The 16,086-nt window shown below is 40.2% G+C and overlaps 2 protein-coding genes across 10 annotated transcripts in view; one reads left to right on the top strand and one right to left on the bottom strand.

Moving 5' to 3' along the window:
• Positions 1 to 245: 245 nt before the first annotated feature.
• LOC133153283 (uncharacterized) lies at positions 246 to 5,926 on the top strand. Of its 3 annotated transcripts, none has more exons than XM_061277480.1 (5): positions 246 to 482; positions 1,642 to 1,717; positions 1,984 to 2,062; positions 3,896 to 4,004; positions 4,176 to 5,926. In XM_061277480.1, the coding sequence occupies exons 1-5, from the start codon at positions 246 to 248 to the stop codon at positions 4,593 to 4,595; spliced, it is 921 nt and encodes a 306-aa protein (XP_061133464.1). In that variant the 3' UTR covers positions 4,596 to 5,926. The 3 variants fall into 3 exon arrangements, with proteins under 3 accessions (XP_061133464.1, XP_061133463.1, XP_061133462.1); XM_061277479.1 differs by having other exon boundaries at positions 246 to 629; positions 4,179 to 5,926; XM_061277478.1 differs by having other exon boundaries at positions 246 to 629.
• A 3,579-nt stretch (positions 5,927 to 9,505) lies between these two features.
• Positions 9,506 to 16,086, bottom strand: part of herc1 (HECT and RLD domain containing E3 ubiquitin protein ligase family member 1) — an 87,521-nt gene continuing 80,940 nt past the window's right edge. For all 7 annotated transcript variants that reach the window (XM_061277311.1, XM_061277309.1, XM_061277315.1 and 4 more), the window contains 5 exons: positions 15,986 to 16,062; positions 14,688 to 14,940; positions 11,295 to 11,447; positions 10,873 to 11,178; positions 9,506 to 10,169 (listed from right to left, as the gene is read on the bottom strand). In XM_061277311.1, coding sequence (XP_061133295.1) covers positions 9,984 to 10,169; positions 10,873 to 11,178; positions 11,295 to 11,447; positions 14,688 to 14,940; positions 15,986 to 16,062 — 975 coding nt within the window. In that variant the 3' untranslated portion in view covers positions 9,506 to 9,983. The remainder of the gene's footprint in view (positions 10,170 to 10,872; positions 11,179 to 11,294; positions 11,448 to 14,687; positions 14,941 to 15,985; positions 16,063 to 16,086) is intronic.

The raw sequence follows: 16,086 nt of genomic DNA, 5'->3' as shown, positions 1-16,086 counted from the left end.
AGATAATATAATAATACTCACAGGCATAAATTTCTTATCATCTACAAAAAATGACTACTACATCTTACTGAGTCAATAGTAGAAGTACTATTTTTCTTTTTTGTCTGTCTGTATTATACTACCTCCTTGTGGCAAGAAGGAGCAGCACAATGATTTGGACCCAAAAATCTTTTTTGTAATGATATTTGTTGTTTTTGATTGACAGTTCAGTACTGCTCTCTACTGGCTGAGAGTCTGCTTCCATCATGTCCTCACCCTCAGACTCTGGTGAAAACAGCAGTGACTGCATGAAGAGATTGAGTCCTCAGAAAGCAGAGGCCCTAGTGGTGCAGACCAAAGCATCATCCTCATCGTCCTCAACTGCTACTTTCAGGGAATCTCCCAACATCCGACTTGACTCTGGTGCCTTCTGGAGGAGGAATAGGAGCTGTGATGATCAACACAACTCCGCAAACTATGAAGCTCCCCAAGTGACCGCCATGGTATTTCCATTTAAGCGAGATACCCCAGTTTGCAAACAAGGGACATCTTGTGTTGTGCCAAAGAGCCTTTCAGTCAGGAAGAGAACTTTAGATGAACATGGTGCTCATCCTCAACTGTACATTCTAAATGAACTTTTCTCATTGAAGGTGAGACCATAGCATGTATTTAATGAAAAAACATATGTTGTAAAATACAAATAATTTAGAGCCAAAATGCTCAAAAAATTTCTAAACAGTTAAGGGGGAATTTGAGGTGTTTTTTTTTTTACAATATTAAGAATAAAAGGAGAATGATTCCAGTGGCTGCCATTTCGATGCTCCACTTTCCCATGCTGATTACTGTATTTGATGCCAAATTATTCGCATTGAGAACGTCACGACTCAGATTTTCTTGGTTTGCTCACATGCCGTTTGCAATGTGAGCCCGAAGCCACCGTGTTTAAAGTAGTAGGCGGACACACTGAACACATTATTGCAAACATACCCCTTTAAATACAGTGCAGGCACCAAACCTTTGCCCAAATAGGGAAAAAAAACAAATAATTGACATGCCACCCCAAAAAGGGTTTTAATTGCCTGGTGACAAAGCACTACTTTTGTCCTAATCAAACTCCTCAACTCACTTCAAGAGTCCGTTTGCTAACAAGTTGGCACCAAAGTATTGCTTCCATTGCTTTGGCCTGAGAACAAAAACAGTAACTGGTGAGTTCATCAGTGGGTGAAAGAGGATGTGGAAAAAAAAATAGGACAAAAATAGGAATAGTTAAATTTGTGCCATGTGCCAATCCGGTAAGCGACACGTGATGTCATGGATTGCGATTATTGCCGACTGCTATTATTGGCTCCTGTCGGCTGTTAATAGAGGCCCCTCAGTGAAGTACTTGCATTTGTTCACGCCATGTTAATACCTTAATAGCAAGAGTTGTAAATGACTAATCAATGACATGGGGCTGGAAATCAATACGCCTTTGACGTAAAGCCACAGATTGAGCCCTATTTAGGTGCAAATGACTAACTAATCCCATAGTTAGGTGTGGGAAACAATTAATTGGGCTCTGCTGGGAATGGGCCCATATTCTCCAAGTAGCGATTACACAACCCTTCAAATGTTGCCCTCCAGAAGTGCTAAGATGCTAACGGGGTTATCTTCTCCACCTAGTGCATGGACTTGCAGTGTTATATCCAGCCTCTGTCATCCATCCTACGAGGTTTGAAATCTGGCAGATACTCGACACGTAAGTGTCTCTTTGTTAATATGGCAGATTCGTGACTAAATGAAAACTGTAAAGAAAACAATGACGTAAAAACGTTAGTGCTGCAGAAGCTCCGAAGCATGTTGTTGATTTGATGGCAATATCTTCTGCTTCTCAACGTCACTAATAAGTGAACATAGGGATTAGTTGTTCTTAAATCCACCCTATTACACAGGAGAAATTGTAGGACAAAAAAGCTGTTGATACTCATCCTCCACGCTCACGGCACACTTGTCTTCTCTCCACAGGTTTTAGCAGTTTCCAGGAGAGGGTTGCAATGGACCGTATCCAGAGAATAATGGGGGTCCTGCAAAATCCTAACATGGGGTAAATCCAACAGATTAACAAAATTAACCACATGTAATATTAGGTTGGCCAAATGTTGAGAACATTGAGTATGGTTCCATGCAGAATTGCAGGAGCTATATTGGAATCTCACACTCTAGACCACTATTACTATTAAGTCTGGTAAACATTGACTTCTTTATGCTTTGTGACCATTGACGATGATATTTTAGTTAGTCTGAGCCACAGAAGCATCACCGGTAATCGCAACCTGTGGAATTCAAACTCCAGTCAACACAAACTGAATTTAGATGAGTTCAAGTGCTAAGTAAGAGTCATTTAGTTATTTTCATTTAAGCACGAATGTGTCAATTGCAATGGTTAATGGTAATAAAATGTCTCATTCATTGTTGCTTAAGTCAAATAATACTTATTGGACATTTTATAACCTGATCAGGGCTGATATATACATATAAATACATTGTGCATTAACTAAGGAAGGAAAATGGGAGGAGGGCTACAATTCTTCAATCGAAAAAAAGTCTCCTTCCATAGTAAAATGGGGGAAATTCAGATTCAAGTGTTTTTGTCTGTTTCCTTTTTTTGGGATTGGTTGATTTTGGCATACCAGCGAAACTTGTAATCAGTTACTAGTTATCAATAGTAGCAAATACTTTACCATTCTTTCACAATTCTATTGGTATCAGAACTTCGTATCAGTGACTACTCAGTACTCATACTGGTATTGGCCTGAAAAAAAAAGAACATCCCGAATTATTAACCTTAAAAAACACACACAGAGCATTCCAGGGTATTATATACTTATCTTTATGTAGAATGAATATTAATGAGGACAAAGGAAATAATTGCATGTCTGCATTTAATATAAGCTTTACAAACCAATGATGATGTGCATTCCATACAGCAATAGAGCTCTGGATGTTGACAAGAACTAACACATTGTAAATGAATGGCAACTACTTTCAGGAATGTGTGTCTGTGTGTGTGTGTGCACGTGGGTATGGAGATAACAGCAGCCATAGTCACATTTCTTATGTGGAACAGAACATGCGCTGTTCTTGCTGTATCTGCTACAATCATGTGATCAAAGACACGCTGAGGAATGCAGATGTCGAGAACACATGCCATTCGCCCCCATGCAGCCTTTTTTTTTATTTTTATTGAGTCAGTCTTTGTGCGTTTTCTTCTCATCCACCAATCAGATAAAGCCAGAGAGCCTGATGTTATGTCAGAGGCTTTAGGAGGCTTATGTAATCACCATTGGCGAGACATCCCGAGCCACTCGATCCTCGCCAACTCTCGGCTGTTGCCACGAGGTGTAGGGGTTTTGTCACCAGGACACCTCTGATAGGGGCACATTTGATTGGCGGGAAGAAGCTGGCGGTTTCACTATTTACCACTCAAAGCACACACACGCACACACACACACTTTAAGAATGATAGGCATCCAGTCATTGAGTGAGTCAGTAGTCACGCCTTGGCGCTCAAAGTACCGTAATTTCCAGACTATAAGCCGCGCCAGCTAGAATTTGGGGAAAATCCTGTTTTGTTCATATATCAGCCCCACCAGACTACGAGCCGCAGGTGGTTTAAATGAAATGTCCTCATTTCTATTGAACATTTGTTGATAAAATATTGTTCATTGTTTTTAAAGTGTGTGGTTTTAACATGTTATAAAGAGATGTACCGTAAATAAAATCTGAAATTTTGATGGTGCTTGGATTTATTTTGGGAGTGCTTACGTACCCCTAAAACTGGGCTAAACACGCCTATGGGCTACAACATTAGCAAAAAAATAAATAAACCCAATACTAAAATATGTCATCGTCACTCATTGTATTTGATCTTTTCTAGAGGACACTTTCTCAGCATCATTATGAAAATAGAAGAGATGCTCCAAATTTGGTTCCCTCGCATAAAACCAAATCAGGTCCATTACAGCCCACCATCCAAGAAGCAAAAGGTATTTGTTATATTTGTTACATAGATGTAATTTATTGTCTGATTTGTAAGTCTGTCTGCATTGAATTACTTGTGAATGGGGGTCATAATAACATTTCAATGTACAGTCTCATATAAAAGATGATGGTGGACACCGCTCGATGTGTGACAATCTTTTTGCTTAATTGTCCAGCAGGGCCACAGCAGTGCTCCGTCGTCACCGGCATCAGTTTGCTCTTCAGACGGGTCGTGGGTCACCTGCGACTCGTGCAACCAGGTTGGACGTCTGCACATTTCACCCATCTGCTCCCTAGAACGCTTAGAGTCAACAGTTGGCCCTCGAAGCCTGAGTCAGGGCGTCACCCAGGACAATTTCGTCTCCTCCAGTACTGACTGTCTGCTGTTGCCTCCACACCGCCTGAGAGGTCCGCCGTGTCGTCTCAGTCAGGCGACACTGCCCTTAAATATGAGCTCTCCTTGTCTGGAAAGACTACTAAAGGCCAAGAAGAGCAACCTCACTTCAAGAAGAGACAGCAAAGAGGCTGATTGCCATGGATACTGGCATGATTCAAGACACGTGAGGTGCCGCAGTTTGACATCCCAAAAAAGCTAGAGAACTTAATTTTAGAACCAACTAATTCAATCTGATTTTAGAATCTTTTGCTTTATTCTATCATGAGGTTAGAAGAAACATAAAGCACAGTAACCGGAAGCTAATGCTTTATGTGCCTCAAACCTGCATTATTTTCACAACCATTTAGGGGCAGGTTAAAAAAAACATCTAGAATCTCCCCATTGAAGGCGTAGTAATTTTAAAATATCGGGTACTCAAGGAGGATGCCGATGCCAGTCGATACAGACCAAGACAAAGTCTTCATTAAGGCCTGCTCAGCTGCAATTCAAGCTATACTGTTTGATAAATCAGATAATGCGTGAAGAAAGTTTCACATCTTTTGTTAGTATTGTGTTAAGTGAAAGTTTATATATCAAAAGAACTACAGGTACAGTATCAAAGAATGAAGACGTGTAGTGAAAAAAAGTGCTGTCAAACCTTCCTAATCTCTACCTCTGTGTGGTCATTGTCAAAACATGCTGTGTATTTCCATTGTTGAGGACAAAAATCAAGTAATTGAGCTGTAATAGCCATTCTAAAGTCACTAATAATATACTTTGAATATCACAATGAAACCATTAGTTGCTTCCTTGGTTGAATTCTGTGTGGCTTGGGAATACGTTACAATTTCCGTCTGCAGCCAAATGTTGGCCAGTCAGCCTTAAATAAATGTCCAATGCAAAAGCAATGTGTCTTTTAAACTGAAAAACAATTAAATGTACACTCAGTTCATGAGTCTATATTGGAATGAAGGCACATTTACTTTTGCTAAGTCCTTGGATAGTTTTTCGAGCAGAGTGCAACGACTGTCACCTGATGTCCTCTTCTACTCACTGCTGACCCCACACCATTCTACAAGGCAGAATTGAATCCAAAAAATTGAAGAAGAAAATGCTATGGAGATCAACAGATTCTCCCTAATTATCTAGTAAGTCTCTTCACAAATACAGAACTAAGAAGGCACATAACAGAGATCCGTTCTGTCACCAGTCTGCAAATTGAAAGTATGTACATCAAATGCCTCAGTTTATTTTCTTTTTCTCATTCCTTTAGTACCAACTGTGCAACCTCTGTCAAGTTCCATGAACCAGTTATGTATATTTTTTGACTCCTCTAGAAGGTACTATTGGTTTAAATAAAGGGGATTAATAAATGCCAAGTCAATTGGCTTGCAGCCCAGTGTTGACATCTGGAAGAGTCAAAAAATACAACTGGTTCATGAAGGAAATTTGAAGCTTAATTTTCCCCATCACTAGTGCTGTGACATGTGCATGCATTGCAAATGCTTCCAGAGAATGAATGACCTCTGCAACATAAAGTTGGGAAAGAAATTCACAAATGTATTCAAATACTGTACAACACTAAATACAAAGCTCCAAAAGATGCACATCTAATTGGCGATCATAAGCCTTAAGTTTGCATTTCATCCACTTTCTTCTTTTGTTCAAGTCAAGGTCAAGGTGCAGCTGCACCTATATTGCATGAGTTATCAGCAATGTGGCCACAGGCTTAGAAAATGAGCCTGTGATATTTAGAAATTGAAAGTGGCAATTAGTGCGTAGCTCAGTGTAATTTAATTCAAGGTCGCAAACGTTCAGCAAATGTTTGTACTTTTCTTATTGCAAGTGAATTTTGAACATGTTCATAATTTTCTTGCGACAACAAAACTCAGTAAATTCTTGGCCAAATTCTGGCAAACTGTTGTGAACATTTGGGACCTTGAATGAACCCTGACAAACTCTAACATGAACACGTTCTCGGCCGATGAAAACATTTGGTTCGCTGCTTAGTGCCAGGTCGAGTTTTTTTTTTAGGGGCATGTTTTAGCTTTCATATTGTCTCCCCACTTTTAACATTTAGTTTTAGATAGTTAACATTTAAAGGACTTCCAACTGGTATGACAGAAGATTAGTGTCAGGTTTAATTCGCTGACTGAATAACTGTTAAGAGAAAAGTATCAGCAGACAAACCACAAGTGAGACAGAATATTAATTCTATGCTCGCGAGGAGTGCAGTACAGATAGCTTACAACAATCTCACTACACTAAATATCTGTTTGCGCTCCTGCTCTTTTTATTTGGATTTGCCCTACCCACAGTGTGAAACAAAAGCCCCCTAAGGGGAAGGGGGGAAGCGTGTGGGCTTTGTCTCGTAAGCAAGAAAACCGCAAGGTGTGATATACTTATATGGCAATAAAGGAAGAAGCATTTAGCATTCAGCAACCACTTAGCAGGAAACGTGATATTTAGCTTGACGCTCCATTAAGAGCGTGAGGCTGCGGTGACAACCACTCTTTATCTCTACATCAAGGCAGGAAAGGTGATATTTGCTTGACGCTCATTTTTCTCGGAAGTGTTTCAGTCGATGTCTTCTTTTCACCGAGTTGTCAGCTGCGTCCTGTCTGACCCAGTTGTAACCTCTCGCCTCTTCTGTGGTAAAACATAAGAACAACAAGGCCAAGCAGCAAGCATGTATTGCAGTAATATTGCGGTAAAGCATTGATTAGAGAACGCATGATAACATATATTTTTTTTTTTTCTAACAATTAGAAACACTTTTGGAATGCTTTGACAACTATTTCAAATGTTCAAATTGGAGCGCTCAAGTCTTTCATCAGTCCAAGTGCCTTTAGCTTTGAAAAGTGGATGTGGAAGTGGATTTTTTTTCGAACAAAAACAAAACAGGCCAAATGTTTGAGATAGGCTTTTTCTTTACATTAATGGAACTCTTTTAGTTTTTTTTATAATAATTTAATTTTCCCAAAAATTTTTCTTCCCCAAAAATGCGGCCTTTGGGATATTTTGTAATTTAACCATGTTAATAAATAAATCTTTCATAAATGTGTGTGGTACAGAAAACAGTAGCATGGACGTTACATGCTGTGGTGATGGCAGGCACAGTAATGATTTACCAGGTGGGCAGAGCAGAAGAGTGGAGACCAGGTTGATTGACAAAAAAGGCAATATATTTACAAAAATTGTAATAAAGATTATGAACAAAAAAAAAAAAACCCACACAAAGGCTCCACTAAAGGCAAAATTACAACTAAATGACCGGTCAAGGCAGCCGAGTACCCACAGAACAATGGGCGTCGTCATCTACAGCAGAGGTCCCCAACCACCGGGCCGTAAAAAAGTTGACTGATATGACAGGTTTTAAAAGATGGACAGTTTTTAAGCTATTTTACAACATTGATATTTTACAACCTACTTTGTGTTAACTGTTGTGCTTAATATTTTGGATACCATTGTGATAGAAGCCAATATGATTAATTATTTAATATATATATATATATATATATATATATATATATATATATATATATATATATATATATATATATATATGTATATATATATATATACCGTTTTTTTCTGTGTATAGTGCGCAAAATTTAAATAATTTATTGTCCTAAAATCTGGGGTGCGCATTATACATGGGTACAAATTTTTTTTTAATTTTTTTCTTTTTTTTTTTTTAAGTCCCAATGATCGTCACACACGTAGGGAGGCAATGGGTCCCATTTTTATAGTCTTTGGTATGGTCTTAACTAGGCTGGATGTAATTTTTTTTGTTGGCGTTGATTTCTCCGACTGCCCGTAAACGCACCACCGCGCTCCGTGCGCGCACGGGACAGCAAACGAGCAGGTGATCAAGCAAGCGTCTGATACGAGAGCATTGCGGTCGCATGGAGCGTGTTTGAAGTGAACAGCAGAGAAAAAAGGCAAAGTGTTGTGAAATAAAATGCACAGAACGTATGCGCAAGACACGTCAGCTATATAAAGAGCGAGAGTTGTTTTCTTCCTATTAGTTTCAATTCACAGTTTAATTAGCAGTTTCAATCAGCAAATAACAAAATGCGTATTACAGGTAATATTTTATTTCACAACACTTTGCCTTGTTCCTTTGGTCTCTGCTGTTCATCCTAAAACACAAAGGCGCTCTTTAAGCAATGCGACAGTGAGCGCCCGGCGCGCTGCGGTTGCGCGACCGCACCAAATTAAGCTCCCTGCGCAGTGCGCACTGAGGTCCACTTAAATTTTAGAAAGTACATCAGGACTTTAAAAATATCTTCTAAATTTCAGCGACGGCTCTGTCACAATAATCAACCAGCGCGGTGCAGTTGGGCGGTCGGCGGCGCGCTACGGTTGAGTGTTCTCTCGCGCGCTCTCTCTCTCTCGCTCTCTCTCGCTCTCGCACACACGCAAACCGGATATCATACGGAGGCCGCCATTACAGATGCGCAGAACGGATGCGCAAGACACGTCAGCTATATAAAGAGCGAGAGTTCAGTTCTCTACCTAAATCCGTATTACAGGTAATATTTTATTTCACAACACTTTGCCTTGTTCCTTTCTTCTCTGCTGTTCACTTCAAACACGCTCCATGCGACCGCAATGCTCTCGTATCAGACGCTTGCTCGATCACCTGCTAGTTTGCTGTCCCGTGCGCGCACGGAGCGCGGTGGTGCGTTTACGGGCAGTCGGAGAAATCAACGCCAACAAAAAAAATTACATCCAGCCTAGTTAAGACCATACCAAAGACTATAAAAATGGGACCCATTGCCTCCCTGCGTGTGTGACGATCATTGGGACTTAAAAAAAAAAAAAAAAAAAATTACATTTTTTTTTAAAAAAAATTCATAAAAATTGGGTGCGTATTATACATGGGTACAAGCTTTTTTCCAGCATCAGCATGCCATTTTTAGGCGTGCGTACTATACAGGGGGGCGCACTATACACGGAAAAAAACGGTATATTATATATATATATATATATATATATATATATATATATATATATATATATATATATATATATATATATCACTGTAAATTGCATTGACTAATAAGAGACATTAACAAATATTGCATATGTCTAAGGCAGGAAAAAAGCTCAAGATTGCAAAAATCCATTCTGCAGCATTTATTGTAGGTTTGGATGTTTTGAAAAAAGGTATAGGCAATAAAACAATAAATATGGATGTTACAGCAAGACATTTGTCATGAAGCATTATACACCATGTACACAATAGATTTGTCCTAACTTCCTTCTTCAATATCCTTTACACATTTTCAAACAAATAAACAACTCAATGCAGTGCCCCAAAAACGGGATGCGGAGTAAAGGAAAAAAACGAAAACAAAAACCACACACACTAAATGCACTTGTGAAGATTTTTGTGTCATTAAAAAATAGTTCCTAAGCCACAAAGACCAAATAAACTTTGTGCTGTTTGAAAATACATAAATGAATGTAACATGTGGCCTATCTGCGCTGGAGTTCCTAAACTGGTGCAGTGATGATGATGATAATGGATCTCAGGCTTTGTGAGGCATTCAGTGCATGCCAGCTCATTTGTGGCGCTCAGATGTGTTTTAAATGAGCATCAGTAGTCCGTATCAGAGCCCTCAGCGTTGTCCACGTTCCGAGAGAGCATGTAGTTGTCCATGTCGATGGAGCGGCAGTTGTTAATGGCGTAACGCAGCCGCTCGGCCATGACGGCCTGGCTGGAGTACGGAGGCAGACGTAGCTGGAAGAAGCAAGTCTGGGAGGTGGGCAGGCTGTCGTACGGCTGTACAGACGACACAAAAGACAGCCATCAATCACCCAACTGACACCAAACGTTAACGTTCACACTGAGCCTGAACAATTAATCACATTTAAATTGACATTGCAATGTAGTAGAATGCTATTGTCAAATTGCGAAGGCAAAATTGGGGAAATTTAAAAAATCAATTATTAAATTGGATTTATTGATTTTGTTGTTGTAATCTGACTCATGCCTTACTGGCATATGTTTTATACACCATCAACCTATTGTTGCATTGGTTTTTATGTTTTTGTGTAGTGCTTTGTTAAGGCGAAAGCTGTTGTGAAGGCGGTACAATCTATAAAGATGTATTGAAATTCACTTCTAGAATAATTGGTCAGAGTTTCCATTTTCTTAATCTTTTGTCAAGAACAATATTGAGGGATAACGTTGCCGCAGTATATTTTGCGTAAATAAACGATTAAAAATGTCAGCATTTTGATTGATGATTTCAAAAATATTATTGATGCAATACATGAATGTCTGCAATAAATAATTGGATGTTTCCTAATAAGTGGCAGCCCTGTCTTTGGCACACAAATGGTATAACATTTAAAAAAACTGGAAAATACTTGGGAGGAAGAACATAAAAAAATTTTAATCACATATTAAATTGAAATATTGAAGCTATGGTGCAAATAGTAAAATATTTTACAGTCCTAATTGACAATATTGATGCACTCACCCTGTCCACTTTCATTATCTGAAACCTCTGCGAGATGTCGGCCGTGTTGGCGGGCAACCTGGAGCGCCCCGACACGAAACGCATGAAGAGGACTCGCTCCTCGTTGGAGAACTCCTCCAGGGTTTGCCAGAACCACTGCACCAGTGAGTGCTGCTCATCCACCTCTCGGTAGCGCACCACCTTCTTCAGCACGTCGCAGCAGATCTCGGGCATCCCGCACACCATCTGCTCCAGCTGTTTGGCTGTCAGCAGGGACAGCAGCGGCACTGGCACGATCCAGGACATCCCTTCGCGCACAGCCGCCACCTGACAGGAGCAGTGGTTGCACCTCATTAGGGCTTGGTGACATGCTTTTTACACTCGTTTCTGAACGTTCAGGCATGATCGTTCATGACGTTCAGTCACCAAATGAACATCCGCACCTGACGATTAATTTCATGCAGCCGGTAGTCGATAGCTCTTTCCACATATTCCTTTCTGTTGGAGAATGTGAGAGGGATGCTGTTTCCTCCAGGGATGATGGGCACCATCTTGCCATCTGCACTCTGACCGACAAAGGAATCCAGAGGAATCATCTGAAAGGTAAACAAAAAACAATTTTCCTTGATACTGCGGTGCAATCCTTGACTTGTCAATTTAATTTCTTGTGTGATCTTGTAACGTCACCCTATCTATTGAAAAGATAATTCAGTTATTGTCCCCCCCCAAAAAAGACCAATTGTTTTATGTTTCAGGATAAATAGCATTATATTGGAAGGTAAGATGACATGGCATGACTGTTTCTTGTTATTGGCTCCACCTAAGACCTTGCAGGGTTCGAAACTAACGATTGCCCGATTGCCCGGGGCAAGTAGCGATGGCAGACGGGCAAGTAGAATTTTTCCTCACTTGCCCGAACTTGCCCTGCCATAATACCATGTTTTCAAGCTGTAAAAAGACGATTTTGTGCATAATTTCTCGCAACTTCTGCCGCTTCTGGTCCGACATTTTGTTTTCTAGGGAGCGGTTAGTTTCTCGTGTAAGTCTGCAATACATTGATAACGGCAAAGCGCTTCGTAATTAAATGCATGCTCTCTCACCCGTCCCTGGCTCTTCTGCGCCTGCGCACCAGCAGAGCTTGTTTCCGGTTGGCGGATACGAAGGCATATGAAGGCAAAACTTATAGTGTTGTCTTTTTTATTGCAAAAATGTGTCGGGCAAGTAAAAATCCACTCCAAAAAAATTCGGGCAAGTAAAATTTTGTTTCGGGCAAGTAAAATTTTCTCCAACCTGCCCGAGGGCAACTTGGGCAAAAAGTAAGCTTCGAGCCCTGCCTTGAATCAGAAGTACGTCAATATAAATCAAAGGTCCATTTATTGAGGTTAGTCAGGCAAAACACAATAATACTCTTACTAAAAACAACAACAAAATGTGAATTAAAATATGGCATTTTCCATTCTGACATAATAGTTGAAACCAACCTGACCCTGTCATGAATCCAAGGCAAACTAGAGGTGTCAAAATTAATCGATGAATTGACAACAAAAGGATTATCAAATTAATTGCCTATTTTAATAATTGAGCACCGTATTTTCCGGCTAAAGGTCGCAGTTTGTTCATAGTATGGCCGTGGGAGCGATTTATGTGTGAAATTATTAACACATCATATCATTTCACACGTTATTTTCACACTACACAGCATGAGGGCGCTCTAGGCCAGTGGAATAATTGGAACAGCAACTGACGATGAGTCTGACATAAGCGACGTAGAAGAGGAAGTGTCACATCTTCTACTTCCGGAGCTAGCGGAGTTGTTTATAAGTGACACAGAGGATGAAGATTTCGTTGGATTTAATGATTTGGAGTGACACGGATGGTTCGTTAAACTTGTTAGCATGTTATTTATGCTATAGTTATTTGAATAACTCGTATGTTACGTCAGGCACGTTCTAAGTTCCTTGTTTCTGTGTTTGTCACGTTAGCATACCGTACCTTTGGCCTGTTGTTGCCTATTCTATTTCTATTTTAAATTGCCTTTAAAGGTGACATGTCTGTTCTTGGTGTTGAATTTTACCAAATAAATGTTCCCCAAAAATGTGACTTATACTCCGGTGCGACTTATATATGTCTTATGGCTGATGCGAATTATAGTCCGGAAAATATGGTATATACATGATTTTTAAATACAGTAATCGTTTAGAGACAGTGGTTACCTAAAGATTGTTCAAATCGGCTAAGTTCAGGCTCTCTAATGGAATGATTCTCAGATTCCTCTTGTCCTTTAGGAAAGCAGACTGTTTCATCTTTTGTGCTTAATCCAAATAAGACATTTGCAAACATCTGTTTATACTTTGGGAAACAATGAGCATAAATAGCTCTTGCTTTTTTTTTTTTTTTTTTTTTTTAAATATATAAATAAATATCAAAAAACAAAAACAATTGGTTAATAAAAAGTAAATGAGGGAAAATATTTTAATAAACATTAACGCAAATAAAATTGTATCCAATTAAGCAATGGAATAATCAATAGAATAATCAATTCTAAAAATATTCTATAGTGACAGTCATGAAGCAAATATGAGTGAGACCAGAACAATTCTATAATATAAAGAAGGAAATGATGTATTCAGGTTTCATACTTCCCCTCCCTGGGCCATAACTTTATGGCAGTAGAGGAGTTTATGTGTCCCAATCATTCAAGGAGCTAAGTTATCTGGGGCCCTATGCCGCTGGCAGGGTCACCCATTATAAAGCGGTCCGAGTTGAAGGACCAGACAAAGCATGACTGAAAAGATCCCTATCATGAATAACAAAAATGGAATACGTCCCTTGCCCCGACCCAGGCCACCGTGGTCGGGTCTACACCCATGGGTCCAGGCTGGGCTAAGCCCGAAAGGACAATGTACTCATTAGCTCACCACCTGTGAGAGGGGCCATAGGGGTCTGGTGCAACGTGAGCTGGACTGCAGGCAAAGGCAGGGACCTTGCCGGGCCCCATCCCTGGCCGGCGGCGACAGAAGCTAGCTCTATGAATGTGGAAGGCCATCTCTCAGGCAAAAACGAAGTCCAAGCTGATGCGAGAGGTCGAGAATTTCCAATTAGATATAATCGAGGTCACCATGACACATGGTGAGAATCGCAGAGCAAATGTGGGAATACTTATTGTGGTGTTCTGTGCTTATCACGGATTGTCCATAAGGAACACCATGCTTAAAGATGAGGGTGGCCATAAGTGCATTTGGGAGCCTACATTATTTAGATATTTGTAGCTACTAACATTGCATGAAGGGACTTTATTCTAAGTTTGAAATGTTTGACTGTACAGGGGGTCCTCGTTTTACGACGTCCTTGAGTTACATTGTTTCGTGTTTGCGACACACGTCTCATTATTTTTTATTTCATCTCATATTTAAAGCCTTTTTTCCTTAAGCGGCAGATGTGTGTGTGAGGATCATTGGGACTCTAACTTTAACTTATATTGTTGATCTGTTTATTTATGTATTCAACTCCTGGCAACTGAATTTTCCCCCAGGGATCAATAAAGTGTTGTCTGTCTGTCTGTCTGTGAGAGTGATTAAAGGATGGAACGGGAGCGAGGTTGAGGGCATGAGGGAGAACTTGTAATTAAAAAGCAAATCCACATCCACAGGATGTGCACAAAAAGTGTATCACCTTTCCAGAGGGAACTGTTGGAAACCTAAATGGAAAACAAGCTTATCTGTTTCCCAGTTATCAAAATAACATGCATACGTAGAGAGACAGTGAGACAGAGACGGAGAGACACAGCAGCACTGGCTAAGAAATCGTAAGATTCGAGTTTCTCCACATCAAACTACCTCGTGGAAATTGTCCTCGGTGATGCCGCTGTCTTCGATGTGAAGAATGCTTTTCAGCGTCTGCACGTAAAGGAGGTCCACTTCCTCCAGATCTTCAAGGAGCAGTGGAATACAACACAGCTGTTTCCACACCAGAGGCGCCAGGTGAAGGTCTAGGGGCTTCTTAGTACGAATGGCTACACCCATCAGGATGCCAAGAAATTTAAATTGGAGCATGTGCTCATCCAAGCAGGACGATGGATTGAAGAGAAACCTTAGGAAAAACAAACATGTTGAACTCATAACCTTATTCAGTAAAATCCATTTGCACTAATTATAACCCTAGAGCAGTGGTTCTTAACCTGGGTTTGATCGAACCCTAGGGCAGGGGTGTCAAACTCATTTTTTTTGCGGGCCGCATTGTCGTCATAGCTTCTTTCGGAGGGCCATTATGACTGTCAACCCCAATAAATGTATGAGCTCCTCATATTATATACAGTAAAAGCTACAAAACAAACTGACAAATAACTCGTTTTCAAATCAGATGAGTAAAAACTGGTCAAATGTTTTAAATAAAAGATATTATTAAAAGTGAAGACAATTTGCAATTCTAGTAATGACACACGAATTTGATGCACAATTTGTCTTCGCGGGCCACATAAAATGATGTGGCGGGCCGTATCTAGCCCCCGGCTGGGCCTTTGAGTTTAACACCTGTGCCTTAGGGGCTCGGTGAGTCGGTTTCAGGGGTTCGACAGAGCCGCCACTGAAGAGGTCCGAACAAACCTGATTTATCATGTAAATTCTGATTTGCCAGTATGTCATTTGTTGAGAGTTCAATCATTGTGTTGGTTTTGTTCTTTGAACAAGGTGATGTTCATGTATCATTTTGTACACCAGTAAAAAACATCTGTCTTGAATTTAAAAAAAAAGATTTCACTAACAAGGAGTGAATGGGCATATGGAAAAAGTGCTTGCAATTTAAAGGGCCGGCGCATCAGACCCATATCAACTCCACCCAATGAAAAAACATGAAGAGCCTCTCGCCAAAAAATTGCTCTCAACGAATTTACCCTTATTGGTCATTTTGGTCAAATCGGAAATCCACCGATCAGCGGGAAATTCTCATCTTTGCATGACTCAAATATTATTATACGAATTTGCGTTGATGTACAGCACATAATACTGTGTATCGTATAAATGTTCTTGTACACCTATTGGCCGATGTATTGGATATCATGTTTTGGTTTGGCCTCCAATATTGATAAAGCATCGGCACCAAAAATCCCACATCAATCTGGTTCTGTTGTTTGCCTCACCGGTCTCTGTTATAGCCAACCTCTGCGGTGGCATTGGGGGAGGGGATGAGCAGGTCTACCACACCGGTCTCCAATTCCTATTAACACAATTGCAGAACCAC

This window comes from Syngnathus typhle, linkage group LG4, assembly GCF_033458585.1.
Source record: "Syngnathus typhle isolate RoL2023-S1 ecotype Sweden linkage group LG4, RoL_Styp_1.0, whole genome shotgun sequence".
NCBI lineage: Eukaryota > Metazoa > Chordata > Actinopteri > Syngnathiformes > Syngnathidae > Syngnathus > Syngnathus typhle.
This window is presented reverse-complemented; position numbering and strand designations above follow the sequence as displayed.

What these genes read in the sequence shown, in the direction of transcription:
- LOC133153283 (XM_061277478.1), top strand. Translation starts at nt 246, where the DNA reads ATGTCCTCACCCTCAGACTCTGGTGAAAACAGCAGTGACTGCATGAAG. An exon ending in ATCTGGCAGATACTCGACAC is followed by an intron (nt 1,718 to 1,983) that starts GTAAGTGTCTCT and finishes TTCTCTCCACAG; the next exon opens with GTTTTAGCAGTTTCCAGGAG. An exon ending in CACCATCCAAGAAGCAAAAG is followed by an intron (nt 4,005 to 4,175) that starts GTATTTGTTATA and finishes TTAATTGTCCAG; the next exon opens with CAGGGCCACAGCAGTGCTCC.